The sequence below is a fragment of the Cornus florida genome, unplaced genomic scaffold (genome assembly GCF_030987335.1).
Source record: "Cornus florida cultivar Cherokee Brave unplaced genomic scaffold, ASM3098733v1 CherokeeBrave_3.0.0_Hap2_Chr07, whole genome shotgun sequence".
Taxonomy (NCBI): Eukaryota; Viridiplantae; Streptophyta; class Magnoliopsida; order Cornales; family Cornaceae; genus Cornus; species Cornus florida.
Window position 1 is genome coordinate 60,835,132 of NW_026775577.1, and position 20,944 is coordinate 60,856,075.

The window sequence follows — 20,944 nt, forward strand, 5'->3', positions numbered from 1 at the left end:
ACAACAAACATTGAACAAAAATTCGCAAAGGAATAAGAAATTAGGAATTAGAAACCCCTACCTCAAGAATTGAAAAAACCCCCAATTTGCTCAATCTAAGCCCTAGAATTAGAAATTCCTAGGGTGCACCAAAACCACTTTTGTTCCGATCAAATCGTAGATCTCGCCGTGCTCTTTAATTTGCCGCAAACGGCATCAAAAAATTCAAAAAATTGAGGGAGATATCTAGGATTGAAATTTAGAAGAAAAGAAAAAAGAAAAAAGAAAAAGAACAAGAAAAGAGAGATAGAAGTGCACAGCCAGGGAGAGAGAGAATAAGCCCAAAGTGGTCTCTAAGCTATAAAAATGGTTGTGGTGGGTCCTACTACTTTTTAATTAAAATTTTCTTTTTATTCTTTTATTTTACACCACAATTATATATTTGCGCACATATTAAATCACATCAATATGAAACACATCAAATAATATATATGAGATGCAAATGGGCTTAACCAACACCCCCGTACGCGACAATTCTGGTAGCGGATCCCACACGAGACCGTCCGGCCTAAAAAATGAAAAAATGCCAAAATGGTCACCCTTGTATTTCAAAGAGTCCTGAACTCAATGAAATGCCCCAAACTAACTTACGGACACAACCGGCACACTTCACGGTGTCTGGCGCACAAAACGGGAAAAAAAACGAAAATGCACTAAACACACCAACAAATTAGCCTTCTCTGCGTCAGTATACCACATCTGGAGTGAACGAAATGCCAGAATCTTCAAAGGTTTACAATCAACATCCTAGTAGGAAGTTCTTGTGCTCCATCAGAGCAAGACTCTTACCCATGAATTAGAAGAAGGAAACAACATCCTAAGGAAGTTCTTGTTCATTTTGGAAAGATACTTTGGGTTGGGCCTTAAAGGGTCTGTCTGTTGAGCCCCTGCTGGACTTTATACATACTTTACTTAATTTATACAATTTGCTTGAAATGGCCCAAAATCAATCATGTCTTGAAAGTAGGCTTCGATGACATTCTGATTAGGCGCATTTCAACAAGGAGGCATAAGGTGCTCGTTTTATTTAACTTAAGCCTAAATGTGCCAATTTTATTTAATTTTAAGGCTGCTTCGCATAGTTTTATGCCTTTCAAAATTGAACTTTGAAACTAAATAGTTATAACGTCAATCCAGAGATAAAACACAATATAAAACGTCTTTTCTCATTTTTATTTGTAATATTGCATTTACCCATTTATTTGATTTCATAAAACTCAAAGAAGAAAGTGTTCTTTTAATTAAGTTGGCAAATTGATGTTGAATTTACCTATCAATCCTTTCCTCCAAAAATTTTGAGTACCTTTGGAATTCCAACTTTTTAAGAGGATAAATATTTAAAGTTTTGTTTCTTTTTAAATTTACAAAACTACTCATATAAAGTAGTACTAGTTTAAATTTTCAAAAAGTTAAAAAGAATATTTTGGTAAGTGAATTACCTTTTTCCTTGATCAAAACAAATTTTGGGACATATAAAAATAAATAAATAAATAAATATTAAGAATTTTATGACCAAAAGTACTAATCAAGTAGGTAGTACTAATAAAAGCAGTGATAAAACTTTGTCAATCGACTCAATCCAAACTACCCTTTTATCGAAGCATTCGATGTGCAATGATGCACTTTTTTTAAAAAGTAGAGAAATATATTAACAATTCTACACTTTATTTGGAAAATTATGTCTTACGATGTGCACCTCCTCTCTTCCTTCTAAATTTATTATTCTCTCATAAACTTTGGCACATTTTATTTTTTAAGAAAAAGAAAAATACAGGCGAAGGTCCATTTTGAGCCCTTCTCACTCCCACACTATTATGTAAAAAATAGGTAACCTGATGTTGGCCCATCAAGTGTGTTCGCAATGGCTTGTGCTGTGGATGCCCTTGCAGTTCATGCGTTACCATGTGCACTTCATATTATTCTATAATAGTCTCTCATAAATTATTTTGTTAAACAAATTGTAATAAAAAAAGGAAATACATCTATGATGCGAATTGCCTACAATAATTGCATACAATAATTATAGAATAATAAATAGGGGGAAGTGCAGATAACACCCCTGAAGTATACTTTTTGTAGCATTTTTACTTCCTAATTGAAAAAGTGTGCAATAAACACTCCTAATCTTTTGAAATTGTGCAAAATTACCCCTCTATGCAATAAACACCCCTAAATTATTATTGTAATACCCATTTTGCCTTTTTAGTCTTCCCAAAATACCCCTCATTCTCTCTCTACTCTCTACTCTCTGTCATGCTTTCACTCTTGCGCAAAATTGTGGTGAGTAAATTGGCGACTATACTATTTTGAAATTGTATTGATAATGGTAAGCAGATTAATCTCTTCTTCTTCTTTTTATTCATTTATTTAATTTTTGTCTTTTTTGGTTCAAATCAATAATTATCATTTTACTTTACCTTGTAATGAGTCTCTCTCTCTCTCTCTCTCTCTCTCTCTAACATCTGAATTTGCATTTCTCTCTCTCTTTATCTGCAGTCCCTCCACATCTGATCTCTCTTACTCATCTCACAGTCTCACCATCATCCATCTACTGAATCTTCACTTTCCAATCATCTATTTGATTTCTTTGGTTCTGGTTGTCATTGAAAGTCAGAGTCAATTGGTGCATTTGGATTTGGGATATATATAGCTTGCATTATCTGAACAAGATTGGCTTAATTCAGAGGTATGTTTAAATCTCATTTCTAGTTTCCTCAACAACAACTATCTTTTAGCTTCGTGTATTAGTTTCTATTGCTTCCATTTCCTTTGTATTGCATCATCTGCTTCTTCTTTTTGTCCCTTCAGTGTCTTCAATTTCCCACATTCTGTCCATTAATTTTTCTGTTAAATTTGAATTAGGCACTCTCTTACACCTCAATTTGTATCTCTCGAGTGTCTCCTTGTGAATCTTCACTTTTCATCCCCTAAAAAGAAAATCTTTCACTTTTGTTTGTCATTAATTCAAAATCAAACTCTTTGTATTTGTCTTCAAGTCTCTTCCTTTAATTTCTTAGCTTCTTCCTTTTCCCAAAAAAGAAAAAAAGAAAAAAAAAAAAAAAGTTGTAGCTTTCCTTCATATTCTGTATTGCACCTGTCTGCTTAGAGAGAGAAAATAGAAAGAAACAAATTAAAGGTTGTTGCTGGTGAGTTAAAAATGGCGGATGGTATTGCTAGTAATGTTGCGGTAACCATGTTGGAGCCCATCAGAGACTAAGTATAGTATATTATATTTCAAAATATAATATAATCGTGAGATCTCGTTAGCCGCCCGCCCATCCCCGGATCCATAGTCGCTAGTGGGTTCTTCTCCATCCACTGAGCTTCTTCTTCACGGCCAGATTCACAATGCCGGCAAAAATCACAACCTCTTCGGTAGCGACAGAAGCGGACTAGATGGCTGAAATGGCGACTTGGGACGGATTGCGGCAGTGAGCTTCGGATCCGTGGACCGGCAGAGATGGACGGCCGGTGAGATGGGTTTGGTTCGGCGGTGGCTGCGGCTATGATGAAGCTGGGCTGGACTAATGGCTGTGCAACGACGGCGGAGCCTGTCTTCTCCTTGCTTGCCAGTGCCGGCTATTGCATGAGATGCAGGGGCTATTTATTGTCCTTTTTAGTCTTTTTACGAAATTTTGTATTTTTATATATTTTATAAAATTATTGACTAAGGGTACTTTAGTCAAATTTGATTTTAAATTTGCAAGTGGGACTTGATTGCACCAAATTAAAACTTGAGGGGTATTTTTTACACTGGAGGGGTGTGATATACACTATAAGCATACTTGAGGGTGTTTTTTACACTTCACCCTAAAAAATAGGAGTACTTAACAGGATGACATCTATGATTTTTTGAAGTGGGGCCCAAAATTAAGTCTCCAGCTATCAGTAGCTTTAATTATTTCACTATTAAAAATAAGTCTCACAAGTAGAGCAGCAAATGAACTGAGTCGAGCCTAGCTTTAAGCTGTTCGGACTCATTTGTTTATAGCTCAGCGCGGGCTCGGTTGACGAGCTCAAAAAACTTAGCTCTGGCTCGGGCTCGTCATGGTATTAAAGAGGTTGGGCTCGGTTCGGCTTGATTAAGAAATTAAATTGAACTCATGTTCAAAATCTACTCAAGCTCGTTTACAAGCTCGCCAGGCTCGTTTAGTAAATCATTATTTTTTATTTATACTTCCAAAAATTTATTAATTCCAACAAAAAAATTAAAAACAAACAAGGGTAAACGAATCATTAACCAACCTATTGTTCACGAACATATACAAACCTTATATGAATATATGTTCATAATATAAATGAATCTACAAAAGTTCATATTCACGAAACCTACACGAGCCGAGCTTAACACTGATCAGGCTCGGCTCGTTTAGTAAACGAGCCTAGAAATTAAGATCGAGCTCGACTATTCACTTAACGAACGATCCCAAACCCAAGCCCTTAGTGAACCGAGCCCGCAATTCGGTCCATATATAGTCCTACTAACAAGTAGATATTAGCATCATTACTCTTATAGATAAGAGGCTCGAGTTCGACGCCATCATTGTGGACAATACATATACTTTATTCCCAAAAAATTATCTCACCTTTCAAAAAAAAAAAAAAAAACGAAAAATTAAAATAAAATTGTCTCCATTAATTAGTCATGTAAAAAGGTGCTAATTTATTTTTAAAAACTAATCTTAAGTAACAGTATTTTATATAAAATTTTAAAAAGAAATAATGCATTAATATATACTGTACTATAATATATTTTTGGATGGAATATATCATTGAGATAGACATGTTTACGGAGACTCTTCCTTCTTGGAACCACGTAATATGCTGAAGTGCTACAAGTGCACGGACCACTCATCCTCACCTCGGTCATCTTTTTTAGGCTCTCCACATTATCTTTTTCCTACAGTCTACAAATAAAAGTTAATTGTTTTGCAATTCGAGGTAAGAAATTGAAAATCTTTTTAGTCCAAATTACATCCCACGGTTGTGGATCGTTTCTCTTGAGTCTGTTCACCACTTGTTTGATTATTTTCCTCAACGAAAACTCAGAACTCGCACACCAAATGAATCACTTCCGTTCCAACACCGAAACCTCTCATCTTTGAATTTAACGACACAATGATGAACATTTCAGTAAATTTATCATCTGGGTCTCTGCAATTCTTGCCTGTTCATACCATATTCGCCCCAAATTTCTCTGTATCTTCCCAACAGAATTGCAATACTACCCAGCTATGTACTCTCAGGAAGAGACCCGGTTTCAGCATCTCCTGTGCTGCGAAACGATACAAGAGGAATTCGATGGAGAGGAATTCGGAAACAGAAGAGCTCGTTCGTGTTCTGCTGATGAATTTCGATGACAAAAGGCCGTTGGTGACCACACTGGACAAGTATGTTAAATTTGTCAGAACTGAACACTGTTTTCGTCTGTTTGAAGAGCTTGGGAAGAGGAGGAAGTGGCTTCAGTGCCTTGAGGTTAGGTCTTTTGGGCACCCTTTACATCTCTATCTCTAGTGTCTTGAATTTCTTCATGTTCAGCTGCCACTGTGATCTTTTATAAATCATATCTGTATGTACATTATACACTCAGGGCAAATTTAATATGTAGTCATCAAAAGCATATGTAAATTTATGTTACTAAACATTGCATTGTTAACATTGTTGTAATTTATATAGTTCGTATTTTCAACATTATTGCCTTCGTTTTACATTCATATAAACTGAAAGCAATATCATACCATATGGCGCGTGCAAGAGGTTGGGTCTTTGGGGCACGCCGTTTATCTCTCTCTAAAAGAAAATTCATGCATTGTAATCTTCTGTTGTATTGAATTTCTTCATGTTCTACTGGCACTGTGATCTTTTATATATCATATCTGTATATACATTATACACTCAGTGCAAATTTAATTTGTATTAATCAGAGTCGTGTAAATTTATGCTACTAAACATTGCATTGTTAACATTGTTGTATTTTATATAGTTCATATTTTCAACATTATTGCCTTCTTTTTTACATTCATATTAACTCAAAGCAATATCATACCATATGGCACGCGCAAATTTGTCTGAACTGAACACTGTTTTCACCTGTTTGAAGAGCTTGGAAAGAGGAGGGAGTGGCGTCAGTGCCTTGAGGTTAGGTCTTTGGGGCACCCCATTTATCTCTTTCTCTAAAAGAAAATTCATGCATTTTAATCTTCTAGGTGTCTTAAATTTCTTCATGTTCTGCTTGCACTGATGATTTTTTATATGTTTTGCTTGATTTCTTAATTGATTATATACTGAGTGAGAATTTAATATGTAGTCAACACAGTCACTTGTAAATTTATGTTGCTACACATTGTATTGTTAACATTGTTGTATTTTATTTAGTTCATATTTTTAACATCATCGCCTTACAAAGGGCCTCTAGCCCAATGGTATAACCTCCCTATCCTCAGAAGAGTGGAGGGGTTCAAGCTCAAGTGTGGGCAAAAGTGTGTTTGAGTACTTACTTGATCAATAAATATATATATATATATTGCCGCCTTCTTACATTCATATAAACTCAAAGCAATACCATACCATATGGCATATGGAATTTTGTTTTTTGGCGAAATGGTTGCAACCCAGCCGGATTCTATATAAAGCAAGTTAGAACTCAAACATGTAGGTGTTGTTTGATAATCCAATTCAACACTTAATTCTGAACAAATTAAGCGTTTCTCCAATTAAGTGTGCCTGATAACGCAATTTGAATGCCACTTAAAATAGTAAAGCGCCACTTAGAATGGGCTAGAATTTTAAGTGATAGTAATTTCGATTTTTAAACACTTAAAATTCGAAAGATATCAAAAAATCTTAATTTTTAACTCTCACTCATAAATTCTAGCTCGTAAAATTCAGTACTTCATTTTCAGGTTTTATCAAACATGCGAATGACTTGAATAAATGGTTGCTTTGCATATGTTCTAATGGTAATTCCATAAAAGGTATGCTACTTTATAATCATGGTGGATTGGTTGCCGAGCTTGATTTGTGTAAAACAAGTTTATGATACATAGTGTTGGTATTGCGTTTTTGAATGGTTGCTTCACTTAGATATCTTATATTTAGGTGTTCAGGTGGATGCAAAAACAACGGTGGTATATAGCTGATAATGGGATTTACTCGAAGTTAATATCAGTTATGGGAAAGGAAGGCCAAACCCGGCTAGCGATGTGGCTTTTCTCGGAGATGCGTAACAGTGGGTGCCGGCCTGACACTTCTGTTTACAATGCACTCATCACTGCTCACCTCCACTCAAGGGACAAATCGAAGGCTTTGGCTAAAGCTCTTGGGTACTTTGACAAGATGAAGGGAATGCCGCGATGTAAGCCTAACATTGTGACATTCAACATTCTTTTGAGAGCTTTTGCTCAAGCCAGAAATGTCGATCAAGTTAATGCTTTGTTCAAAGATCTTGACGAGAGCATTATTGCCCCTGATATCTTCACATACAATGGCGTGATGGATGCCTATGGGAAGAATGGGATGATCCGAGAAATGGAATCCGTGCTTTCCCTTATGAAGAGTAATCAATGTAAGCCAGATGTCATCACTTTCAACTTGCTGATTGATTCGTACGGGAGGAAGCAAGAATTTGATAAGATGGAACAGGTGTTTAAGAGCTTGGTGCGTTCCAAGGAGAAACCGACACTTCCTACATTCAATTCAATGATCACGAATTATGGGAAAGCACGGCTAAGGGAGAAAGCAGAGTTCGTTTTTCAGAAGATGAATGATATGGGAAATGCCCCTAGCTTCATTACCTTTGAGTGCCTCATCATGATGTACGGATTTTGTGATTGTGTTTGTAGGGCTAGGGAAATATTTGACGGGATGATGGCGTCTGGGAACGAGGTGAAGGCTTCAACTCTAAACCGTATGCTCGATGTTTACTGCATGAATGGTTTACCAGTGGAGGCAGCAATGCTGTTTGAGACTGCACGTAACGCTGGGGTGCTTCCAGATTCCTCTACTTATAAACTTCTCTATAAGGCATACACCAAAGCCAATATGAAGGAGCTTTTGCAGAAGTTGCTGAAACACATGGACGGAGATGGTATCATCCCTAATAAGAGGTTCTTCCTGGATGCTTTGGGGGTTTTCAGGTCTTTACCGGCACCGGCAGACTCTGTTAGTGTCAAAAATGGTTTGAGTAGGGTACAGAATACTGCCAAGGCATAGGTGAAAGTAGATTGGGAGTGTTGGCTGTATTTTTCTCATTTTCTACAAAGCTGAAATTCGAAGTAGAGCTTTTATATGAATGATTAGCAATTCAGCAGCAAATTAATGAACTTCTGAGTCCATATTGTTTGACTATATGATAAGTTGTATTATTATTATTATTATTTTTTTGAAATGTTCTGTTCAACCTGTTTCTTCAAGGTTCTGTTCATCCTGTTTGTTCTCAAGTATTAATTTGGAATTCAAATTTTATTTTATTTTTTATTTTTAATTTTATATCAAAAGGATTCAAATTTGTAACTCATGGGATTTTTACATGAAATCTAAAAATATGTTGACATAATAAACTGTCAACCAGTTCAATAGCTCATATATATATATATATATATTTTTTAATTTTTTCATTTCCATCATTATTAATTAAACACGAAACATAGCGGCCACTGACAACATTGAAATTCATTAAAAAATTTCAGAAATATATTTGAAATCGTAAAAAAATAAAAAGAAGAAGAAACAAACTTGTGAATTTCCACAGGCTGCTGCGTCCCATTACTTCACGTGACCAGTCGGATAGGGCCAAACCAGCCTAAAAGGAATTCCACATAAAATAAAGCCTGCTTCTTTTTGTACTAAACAATATTTTGCAACATAATCATTCCAAAAATTTCGAGTTCTCCAATTTTTCAACATGGAGGCATAGAAGTAACTTCCCCCAAAGCAATTCTCAATAATCAACTCCACATTATTAGCTGCCTTTCCAATGGTTTGGGCAAATTTTGAATCACTTCAAAAAAATAATAATAATAAATAAATAAACCCCAATATTTCTCTAAACTTTTTACAATTCTTCAGATACAATTTCGGTTATTTAAATTATTAAATGATCAGGAAAAACTTTAATTTAATTAATTTATTTTTCTCTGTATCCCCATTTTCATCCAAAAATGAACCTGAGTCTTTTATGCTGTTCCCGTTGGATCTACATGGTCCCACCATCCTGACCTATCACACGTGACTACATAAAATAAAAAAATAAAAAAATAAAAACAATACAATTGCATACATGAGAGCATGTGATTGGCCGAAACCATGTAATGATTTCTCAAAATCCCCACATTCAGCCATCGAGACAAAGCAGCCATCCAGACAAAGCAAAACTTTCTTACAATCTAAATGACAACAAATGTCTCATTATTTATCAGTAAATTGCAAAACCAACATATCTGACATTAATCCTGGGGACCTTTCCTGACAGCCCATGGAGATGACATAACTCCATACTGCTTCACAAACATTCTAAGGTAAATTCATATGCCTACACAACAAGGGGGAATAGAACCAGAGGTTAATGAAAAGCGAGAAAGATAAAGTGGATGAAAAAAAACAAAAAACAAAAAACAAAAAAGAGAGAAAAACTCACCTCAAATGGTATGGAAGCATGGGATGAATTATGTACTCATAGGAAATCAATATATAACCTGATATTTCATGTAAATTATGTGAAGTTTAAAAGAAAAAGAAGACAAAGTTCATTGAGCAATTATCTTTATGGAGAGGCAAATATATGAAGAAGAGGTGCAAGATACGAAAGAAAGCTCAAGGGGAGGGGAGGGACACTCATCACAGACTTTGATCCATTGGAATATAGGCACAATTACACTGATGATACAATAATGAAATCACATTCAAAAACAGCCTTGAGTTGGCAGGTACCACGAATTCTTCAACCATCCGGCCTAATTGAACCAGTAGCCGCTTAACCCTCTTCTGACTCTGCAAATATGAGATAACACATCAAAATAAAAATAAGAGATCTGGAATCATGTGTTATCACCTCTAGACCAATTTTAGGTATCATTATTCACTTTGGTCAGGAATATAGCTGCCATTTCACCGGTAAAGGAAAAAAAGGCAAAGGGATTCCTTTAACCAAATTATTTTTAATGGAAAAAACAAGCAATCAACTTCTAACAATTTTAGGAATCAGTTTTCACTTTGGTCAGAGGAACATATCTGCCATTTCACAATCACAAGTGAAGAAAAGAAGGCAATAACAAGCATGAAGTTTTAACGTTGTTGACATGTTGAACTGAAAGAGGGAGAATCTTTACCAAAAGAGAAGCATACCATTTATGGCTTCCATATTGTCTTCCTTATAGACACCAAGCGGTGAGCCATGGACAGATAAAAGCATCTCCCCGTGCTTAGGAAGCCTTAGAGTTTTGGGTGTCATTCCAACAGACAACCTCTGGCTACTCACCTGCAGTTACAGTGATATCCACTTGAGTCCTTCCAGGATCTCAGGTACTACAAAAACAAGCATACAGCCATCTAGATATTCCATTAAGTTTTTGACTAGTACCACATTTCCAAAGAGCTGTCCTTCGAGTTTCGACTTGACTAATCTAACCAACTAATTATTAGGATACATTTTCTTATTTCCTCTATCCAATTGAAAATTTTGCAAAGCCTTAAAATAAATGATGTAGTCTATTTTGATTTTAACAATCCAACTTCAGAATCCCACAAAATAGAGAAATGGGTATGCAACAGGCACTCCCCTAAAACTTTGTCATCTCATGGAACCCATCAAGAGTATTGAGACTATCCACATCACCTGGGAAGGGAGAGGTTGTTGGCACTTATATGTGTGGATGCCTCCCAACTGTGTAGATACATAAAATGTGTAAAGCAGACAATCTATACACAATGATGGTATCAGAGTCAATCCACAGCCAAAATGGGGGAAGCATGCACAAGTCCATGAGGGTCAGGGGGCGGCGGTTGGTTTGGCAAGGGAGAGTTTGTTGGCATTTTATGTGTGAACATCTCCTAACTGTGTAGACACATTTTGAAAACAATAATCACAGAGTGTGCACAAAGTGGACAACATCTACACTGAAGAGCGGGTCGTGACAACTATATTTTCACCTAAGCGGGGCTGTGACAAGTATGTTTTCACCAAAGCATCTGGGTAGATTTTCAATACATACTGCATGCCCATTGGAAGTTCTTCAGGGTCTAGGAGTAAAACTAAAGAAATTAAAGTCCTGAACTCACTTATGCAGTCCAGTAAATTTATGATCCCTTTTATCTATTTCAGCAAATGAAACATGAATTTGGTTCTTCAGTTTTAGATTAACGAAAGAAGAGTTCCAGGAATGTAATAAACAGCAAAGAGCAGCCAAAAAGAATCATCCAGAAATGATCAAGCAGCACAAACCGCTGGAGTTTGGAGACCATCTTGCAAGCCAAACATCTGAGTATCTGATGGCTCTTCCAAAACCTACAAGAGGGAAACATTAAAGCAGAATATGAGGAATGAGGAAAAAAATGTTCATATTACGACATTAAAGCATGCTATATATAGTTAAATGCTATAATCACATATATGTGCATTTAATAAAAAAGTAAAAATACCTACTATATATGCAGCCAAAAAAAACAAAACGACAATAACAACAACAAAATGTTTCCAGGCAAGAAAACATGGAAAATTCAATAACCATTCTCTTAAAGCTTAGTGAAACTACAGCAATATACTATAACCAAATTTTCCTATCACCCACCAAGTAATAATGTACCAGAAGGGAGCATTGTTTAGTAGAAAAAAATCCATACTACATCAAGGAAAAGAAGTGCATTAATAAATGCAACAAAATTCATTCAAGGACATACAAAATCACTTACCTGCAGATTGTCCACACCAAAAGGGCCTGCTTTCCCTACCACCAACCAAATAACTCATTAAAAGACATTCAAAGTAAGAACTCGAATTTCACATGTATCAAGTCAGAGCTATAATACCTGCTTTGCTTGAAAATTCAAAGCCACCGAAAGGCGGCATTGCGGCAGAGCAGTCAGGATAAACCATGGACATCCTATGCAGAAGAGAAGCATGTATGCTTCTTCTATCAGCCTGGCTCATTGATAAGTTACCATCTTTGTCCTTCCATTGCACTTCATACTCTCCATCTTTTCTCACTATTGACAGATCAGGAAGGTTTTCCCTGAAAAATTGCAGAACAGGAGTCTGCAGTTGTTCCTTATTGAAATATGAGCGGAGCAAACGTAATGCAGTCAGCAAATGATCAATCTCCATATCACGGATGGCCCTGATTGCGGCACTTTGTCGTTCAACTGTAAAATGATAAATATCTAATAATTAAACAAGAAAAGTAAAAGAAGTAAAAAGAATTTTAAGCACTATTGCACTTCCTTCTCATTTATGAGAAATTATTATTATATGAATCATAAAAACAGGAAACTAAAAAAAATACTGTAACTCAGTCACTCTTGCAAAAAAAAAAAAAAAGTCAATGAGAGCTAGCATCAAAACAGCATTTCAATAGTTTGGAGAAATCAAAGATGGTTGAAAACATGAGATAGAGAGAGAGAGAGAGAGAGAAAGAGAGTTGAGAATGGTTTGCGACATGAATCATAGAAGAATCCGTTTTCTCTTAAATGGTTGCATTAGTGATCAGCTCGGCTTGGTGGATCAGGGAGTATCGATGTGCAAAATCATAAGAGCTACTAACCATGGTTTAAAACACCAAGATACCAACCAACACAAGACATATCACAATATATCCCCCATACATAAATCAAACTAAATTATAATCTTGCAAATGATTACAATACCGAGTGAAACCTTGTCATGTCAGACTCAGAAGCCATATCTTAGCCAATATAAAATCAATAGGTAAATATTTTTTACTGCAAAACAAATAAATACAATAAGAAAGTAAAGATTTTTGAGAAAATTTATAATCCTTTAAAATAATCTCTCTCATTTTGAAAATTACATAAGCTGCTTGACCGACGACGATTTGATAAGAAACAATTGATGGTGAAAGGAACAATGACACACAGTTTTTTAATTAATTAAAGAGGTAAAATCAGAACATGGTTTACAACATGACTAATAGAAGAATCCATTGTCTCATAGGTGGTTGCATGAGTAATCAGCTCAGTGGATCAGGGAGTATCGATGTGCGAAATCATAAGAGCTACTAGCCATGGTTTAAAGAACCATGCCACCAGCCAACACAAGACATATCACCATATATCCCCATACATAAATCAAACAAAATTATAATGCCTCAAATGATTATAATACCGAGTGAAGCCTTGTCATGTCACAGATTCAGAAGCCATATCTTGGCCAATACATAATCAATAGGTAAATATTTGTTCTGCAATACAAATAAATTCAATAAGCAAATTAAAAAGATTTTTAGTAAATATAATCTCTTTCATTTTGAAAATTACATAAGTGGCTTGAAGGACGATTTGATAAGAAACAATTGGTGGTGAAAGGAATGATGACACATAGTTTCTTTTTTATATTAACAATAGAGGCACAATCAGAATAGTTAAAAAGCAAATCTTTTTCACTAGAATAAATTGAGCCTCAAATGCTACTATATTTACTCTCTGGGATGCGTTCCCCTTTTGAACGCTTTCTATTATATTCTTACTTATCAAAAAAAGAGTGCTAATATATTTACCCAATGTGTAATGTAAACCCAGTTTCAAAATTATTTATTAAAAACTTAAAATCTGTTACTTGTCAATATTAGAAAAGGAGAAAGAGAAACAACAAACTTTATTCATTTCAACAATTCATTCAGTACAGTTTACTACATGATTGCTTTCCTAAGATTTCCACTTCACAGAGTACAAATTAAGAAAGGATTTTACCAGTGACAGGGAAATAAACAGTCTCACACTAATATTATGACTGGAACTAATACTTCAAATCATGTGCCATCCTTATCCATAACAATGTAATCACAAGTAACAAGCAAGAAGAATAATAAGAAGAAGACCACTAGTCAGCACTTTCTTTGCATGCTTCTTCCAAGAAGATTGGTGAGAAATTTGGTTGATAGATGCACAAAAATTCCAGCTCCTTAGACATCAAAATAAACTTCCCATACAGACAACAAAGGTTCACCCTTCCCAAAAGTTACTAGTTAACTATCCATTTGATCACTAACTGTGATTCTTCTTGGTTGTGGTCGAATAAAGATGATGATGTCATGGAATGGAAATTAAACTGGGAAGAGAGGTTTTATGTTAAACCATTTTTGTGCCTTGGAAAGATCACCAAGGATTGTAGGCTTGTAGCCTAGTGGCATCTGTTATACCTCCCAACCTGGAAGGTAAGGGTTCAATTTCTCATAGGGGCAAATGGGTGAGTATTTTCTTGCCAAGGAAAAAAAAAACAGTGGAAAGAGTCCTTCCTAGGAACACAGTTTGGAGCATGCTTGCCCCTCTGGAAATTACATCATTTTCCTAGTTACTGACAAAATTAAATTTTAAACAACCAATAAATAGAGACAGCCTCATGCGAATGGATGTAGCATGTGCGGGGAGGATGCCAAGTTGGCAGATAATGACCTCATTCACTACTACTTTGTCTTGTTAGCGTGATTGTTGCCCAATCTATTATCAACCTATCAAGTAAAGAGAAGGATAGTTGGCACGGGATGTAACCCTAGCCAATAAACACTTTCTATGTAAGAAAGCCCCTCTTTCCTTTTTATTTTTTATTTTTTATTTTTATCTTCTTTTTATTTTTATTTTTTTACTGTGTTAGAGAAGAGAAAATCAAAGAATTTGGATGATGGCACAAAGCTTTATTTCTAAAACTGGAAAAAGAAATTATGTTGAAGCATTGTAGCTGTTGCCAATGGCACTGCCAGAGTGGAATGCAGTATCAAGTTTCCCAACAGTGATTTTGTGTAAATAATACCAATTCATCTCTCCTACACATACTAGCAAGATGAGAATTGGTTACCGGACTTTTTAATGTTTTGCCACTCTTGTCCAATGAGTTTTTGTTGATTCTGTGCTATGTGTATTTTGTTGATTTTGTGCAACTCTTCCTTCTTTTGTGTTTGTATAACTTAGGGATGGCAACAAGGCAGGTTTAGAACCAGATTGCTGGCAAGCGAAAAGACACCATTGCAACTAGGGACAAGCCAGAGAGAGGTTCACTGCCACTTTGCTGCCAAAGAAGATGAGTGCCTCAAACAGCTAGGCCGGAGAGAGAGAGCGGGAGGCTGAGGCATCACTTACAGTAATGAAATGAAACCCTAGTGAATAAAGACATACCATATATATGAGGATATTTAAGAATTAAGGAATGACAAAACAAAAAGGGTATGGTTCTCTTGCACTATATAAAAAGGGTGGAGTGGGGGTGTGGCGGAACACTAATGTACCTGTTCGGCTGTTCCTGCCCAAATCCGGATTGAGTTCAACTTTGTTTTACCATACCCACCCCTTTTCCAGTTCATATATCACCATTCCCATCCCATTAGGGATGAGGCGGGGTGGAAACACACCAGGTAGGGCAGAATTTCCACCCCTAGTATACCTTGGTTATTCAGCGAGCATGGCACTCCCTTTTTTCATCGAAATACTTATAGTTACTTAGAAAAATATAAACAAACAACCATTAAGGACAAATATTGTATATGAGCAACAGCTTGTTTATAGATAAGAAAAAACACGCAATGAAACACATACCTTCCTGGTCTCTAGATGCATCCTCTCTCTTTTCAGTTGGGGGCTTACTCGGACCAGCACCATCAACATTGCTTACAGGGGATGAAGCAGATGGTTTAACAGTTCTCTTAACTCTTCGCTTAGCCATTGAGAAAGGCAATGTTAACTCAGAAGAACTTAATCTAACTTTGCCACTATCAGGAGGAACTCCTTAGAAAGTGAGTACATCATTGACAAGCCATATCTTAATACCAGACCTGGGATAAAAAAAAATTCTAATAATGTGAGTGAACATCTCTGTAAATGTCAAAAGAAAACCAGACTAACCAGTTTGATGTGCCAAATGATAGTACTAATACCTAAGCAAGTTTTGTATACTAGTGTGCAGGATTTGTGAGCATCTCCATAAATGTCAAAAGAAAACCAGTTTAAATCTTTCAAATGATGTTAACACCTAAAAAAATTGTACAGTAGTGTGCAGGACAATGTAGTTTCCTTAAAAACATATGCCAAACTAAAACTATATGAACAGAAGGATTTAACGGCAGCAGCACACGAGATATAACATCATTGTCACAAATAACTCAAATTAATTATGGAATCCCTAATGATGATAACTAGGCCTTTAGATGTAGAGCATGAGAGAGAGAGAGAGAGAGAGGATTGTGGCATGGGAAACTGTTGAACATTTTCTCTAGATGTGCTATAGATGCGAATGTGGCATACAAGATGCATGCACAAAATGTAATTGCAGTGTTGACAACATATTGAATGCAACAAGGGTGGAAGGTTTGTCAGGCTAGCAAATTAGTTAAGATGGCAAGCAACAATGAAGTCACAGTGGACAGGTGGAATTGATTTGGTTTTGTAGAATAACTGTCATTAATTTCAATTTAATAACTTGAAATATGGGTGTTACTAATCATATCTAGCTCAACTACAGTTACCTAGAGTTAAACCCATAAATTTTATCAACTATGGGTCAATGAATCAAATTTGATATGCAATCAAATGGATGGTTTGAATGTATCATGCATTCCTCTGGTTAATAAGTTCACTAGGAAGCTTTCCTCTTGTGATGGTTTGAATTAATCTTTGGCTGGCAAGCTAGAGCTGGTGAGAATTGCACTAACTTCTGATGCATATTATTAGTGTTCAGTCTTCAAGTTGCCTGCTTCTGCGAGAATGAGGAATTTCTTGTGGGGTTCGCATTGTCTGAAGTGGAGCATAGTTACCATCTCTAAATCTGAGGGAAGTTTTGGGATAAGAAATCCGGAGGACATTAGCATAGCGTCAACTCGCAGGTTGGTGTGGGAATGACTTCATGTCAAGGACTGCTTAAAGATAGCTAGGTTTAGGAGTAATTACACTTTCAATGCTTCATACTGGAGCTGTTATCCCTCTTTTGCTCACTCTGTGATCTAAAGAAATATGCTAGAGATTCAAGATTTTATGCTTTAGCATGTCGTTTTAAAGGTAGGAAATGGGTACCAAGATCAGACTCTTCTGGCCAGGTTCAGAAACAGGTTGATAGAAGATCTAATTTGCTAAATAATTATACACTTTCTAGCATAGTCTGCCATGGATCTTGGAAAATTCCAGCTTCTTCCTCTTCTGCTATACAATAGTGGAGGAACTTCTTATTAGATGTGCAGATTCACCCTCATCCTGATTCAATTAAATTAAATCATGGACTCTTTTCCTTTCAAGTGTTTGGAATTGTTGGAGAACTCTGTCCTTGAGTGAATCTTGGTATCAGCTATGCTGGGCTGGTTGCAGACTTTGAGCTGTAATTCTCACTTGAGCTATTGTCCTTCACTAATTTGAGGAAGAAAGGACTCTGTCTTACAGCTATAAGTCATAACTGCTGGTCTGCATACGACAATACAGACCATTTGTTTGTGAATTTTTCATTTGCTAAGTATATTTGAAAATTGGAACTGGTTCTCCTCTCTGCTGTCATGGAACTTGCCTCTCTGCACTTCCATGCTTCAGTTGGTGGACAGGTTTCTTTATCAACAGTTTTCACAGAAGGCTTACAAATTGATTATTGCTACTGTCATTTGGTATATTGGAGAGAAAGGAGCACGAGACTGTACCAGAACTCTAGTATACCTTTTGCAGAAGTGGCCAGACTGGTTTAATGGGAAGTGCAAGACCTAGCTGGTTTACAGCTCTAGAAGGTTTTTTTTTTTTTTTTTTTTTTAATTGTTATTACGGCTGTTGAAGCTGTGTTGATCTTTTTTCTATTTTCTGCAATAGATCCATCTTTGCTTATTGTCTTTGTTCTATGTTTGTAGTGCATTTCGATTTCTTTGTTTTATTTGGGTTCTTCAGAGACTATATGTACTGCAAAGGTATGCTTTTGCTTAAAGCCTTGTGCATTGTTGTTAATATCTATAAAAAAAAATTCCACTTGCCTAGTAAAGCCAATACTATATTCAGTATACATGGTCTGAAGTGTTGGTTAATAAGAAGACATCTCACCCTATGTTATCGGTATAAAAATGTACTATTTGGTAAATTAGTCAAGAGAATAGGGGAACAAAGAACTTATCAAAAAAACAAAGAATAGGGGAACAAAGAAGTTTATGGTAGAAAAAAGCATGATAAATATTTTCATATCGTGACACTAAATATAATGATATTTTAAATTCAAGTTTTATGTGTCATAGACTAGGTACATGTAGTGAACTTCAGGATTGTGCATTATATAATAGAATATGTATTTGCCCCAATGCATTGTATACTGCACATATATAATAATATATTTCTTCTTCCTAGTTAATTTGAATTCTTTATGACTACTTTAGGTATGACATCGTATTAACAAATAGGTCGTCACAGTTTTAGTACCAACAGTGACACCATAACCAATGGTTGATGTTGTTGCCGCAACCAGGTATTGTATTGATGGGGTACATATCCCTGTGGAATCCTCCTCAGTCCCAACTCCTAACCAAGTATTACTTATAAAAAAAAAAAAAAAACCTCCTAACCGAGTACAAGCCTAGCCCCCAAAAGGTATTCATGTAGATGGGATGTAGGAACAAAATGTTGTTCACCTGGTCTGCAAAAATAATAGAACAATTAATTATGAAATTCAAAATGAGCAACATAGAGAGAAAGAGAGAATTTTACAACACATCAGCAGCACTCTTTTTCAGAAACTCAAGTGAATCTCCAACCAGGCAAGTCAATAAGGCATTCTTCATAACAACTCCATTAGAGATGATAAAGCTTATGGAAGAAAGGGCAATAAACTAGAAGCCTGGTTTACATTATATAGAAAAGGTGCCAAGACAAGTCTCTACATTACTACCCAGATATCACACTCCAGAAACAAGCTACAGCTTCCTCCAAGGTACCCAAAAGAGCAATTAATCGGGGCATAACCCATTTATAAACTAAGTATACATGAGCAATAAACAAAACTAAGCTCCAACCATGAGCTTAGGAAATCCTAGTCATTGGCTAACAGAGATAGCCAAATAGGTTATCAATATTTCCACCAAACAGAACTTGAAATATAGAAATATATACCTAATATCCGCGTTAACTAGATCAATGTGGTGGGAAAAATGAAGAGAGATGGTAAAACCACAAGAAGGATTTTGAAAAACGAGTTAAGAAACTAAACAAGCCATTATGATTTTTAGTCCTTAAAACACTGTATATTGTTCAATACACTATCCCAATTAACTGTTTAACCCAATGGGACGAACAAATCGCCACTGCCCATTTTCATGTGACATTTGACACACTAATACAGTCTCTCAAGGCGCTATGACAAAGGCCCGGAGAGAAGCATTTCGCAAACCAACATTGAAATAATTCAAAGCAGGCACGAACCCTACTATACCCCCAAATTCAACTAACAAACATAAACCCTAATTCCATTGTTCAACAATAATGTCCCACAGGCAAAGAATTGATTGCTCATAAAGCTTTTCCCACTAAAATGAAGAAATTCAAAAGCAGAAATTTAAGGAGCGATATCTAGAGAACAAACTCACAAGCGTGTTTAAGGACTTCGGTTGTCGACGGTGGCCGATAGACTGACCTCGCCGTGAGAGTGCGCGGGAGGTGTGAGAGTGCGCGGTTTGTAGGTGTTCGTATGCGAACAAATCCCTTTCTTGCAGTGAAGGGCAGATTCTTCTTGTTGATTTTGAAATTTTGTGTTCCTTTTAGAAGTTTCCCTCTTCATATTTGGAATTTTTAAGCCCAAATCTGTCCAACTAAAAATGTTCAAAACGTCACACAATTCATTTTCAAGCCCAAATCTGAGCCGCTAAAAATCCATAATTCTGAATGTCTAACTTTCCAGTCTAGCGCATGCTCCTCACATACTCTCATGCAGCGTTTGGTTTCAGCAATGAAATGTGAAAATAAAATGAGAATGTGAATAGAATGGTTATTCACGTTCTATTATTTAGTATTTGGTTGTAAATATAAAATGTATAAGAATTGAATAATAATAACCTTTGACTAATTTAAAATTTAGAATTCAATAAATTTCAAATTGAGTCTCTTAATAACAAGTAAATTAAAGGGTAAAATGTAATAAACCCCTCTGAGCTTTCCTCTTTCTCCCTAAAAACTCCCCTGAACTATTTTTTTTTACAAATAATCTCCTGAACTATCAAATTTTTTGCAAAATTTACCCGCCGGTGGACTTCCGGTCATTTCTCACCGTTAAATATGCCATAGTTGATCACGTGCCATTCCAAAAAATTTAAAATATCGAAGTTGCCCTTATGACCATTATAATTTATTACCAACACTCCAATACACCAACAACTCCGGCAACAACAATAGCGCAATCACTGAACACACTCACAGTTGTAGCCGACCCAAACAAAGCTGATCTCTTCAACCATCGCCAGAAAATTATGCAGCAATTCCGGCCTCGGTGGTCCAGGCTACATCTAATTTTTCCGCTACCAAGGACAACGCCGACCTCATCTTGCCACTAAGATCATCACCTTCACCCGATCTTCTCGTCGGATTCGCACACAATCTCACCGCTAAACAGTCTTCACCAGCCATGTTAACACGCGTCGAAGAGTTCACCATGTATCTATGTTCTCTTTCACCACAATGAGCTTCAACACATCGCACACTTCTGCGCGTAAAATGCTCCTTCCTGCCACGCTGCACGTCTGAAGACTCT

The 20,944-nt window shown here is 36.2% G+C and overlaps 2 protein-coding genes across 6 annotated transcripts; one reads left to right on the forward strand and one right to left on the reverse strand.

Annotated features, from left to right (window-relative positions):
- Window positions 1–4,810: 4,810 nt before the first annotated feature.
- Window positions 4,811–8,425, forward strand: LOC132267253 (pentatricopeptide repeat-containing protein At4g39620, chloroplastic). Of its 2 annotated transcripts, XM_059768361.1 has the most exons (3): window positions 4,811–5,514; window positions 6,140–6,177; window positions 7,146–8,425. In XM_059768361.1, the coding sequence occupies exons 1-3, from the start codon at window positions 5,158–5,160 to the stop codon at window positions 8,248–8,250; spliced, it is 1,500 nt and encodes a 499-aa protein (XP_059624344.1). In that variant the 5' UTR covers window positions 4,811–5,157; the 3' UTR covers window positions 8,251–8,425. The 2 variants fall into 2 exon arrangements, with proteins under 2 accessions (XP_059624344.1, XP_059624345.1); XM_059768362.1 differs by lacking the exon at window positions 6,140–6,177 and having other exon boundaries at window positions 4,813–5,514; window positions 7,138–8,425.
- Window positions 8,426–9,286: 861 nt separating this feature from the next.
- LOC132267254 (uncharacterized) lies at window positions 9,287–20,209 on the reverse strand. 4 transcript variants are annotated; one of them, XR_009468952.1, is made up of 9 exons: window positions 19,788–20,209; window positions 15,793–16,028; window positions 12,061–12,393; window positions 11,944–11,978; window positions 11,477–11,539; window positions 10,381–10,513; window positions 9,967–10,026; window positions 9,674–9,731; window positions 9,287–9,568 (listed from the first exon to the last, which is right to left on the reverse strand). XR_009468952.1 is itself a non-coding variant. In XM_059768366.1 (8 exons), the coding sequence occupies exons 2-7, from the start codon at window positions 15,917–15,919 to the stop codon at window positions 10,010–10,012; spliced, it is 708 nt and encodes a 235-aa protein (XP_059624349.1). In that variant the 5' UTR covers window positions 15,920–16,028; window positions 19,788–20,209; the 3' UTR covers window positions 9,287–9,731; window positions 9,967–10,009. The 4 variants fall into 4 exon arrangements, 2 of the variants coding, with proteins under 2 accessions (XP_059624349.1, XP_059624346.1); XR_009468951.1 differs by having other exon boundaries at window positions 9,674–10,026; window positions 19,788–20,208; XM_059768366.1 differs by having other exon boundaries at window positions 9,287–9,731.
- Window positions 20,210–20,944: the final 735 nt, after the last annotated feature.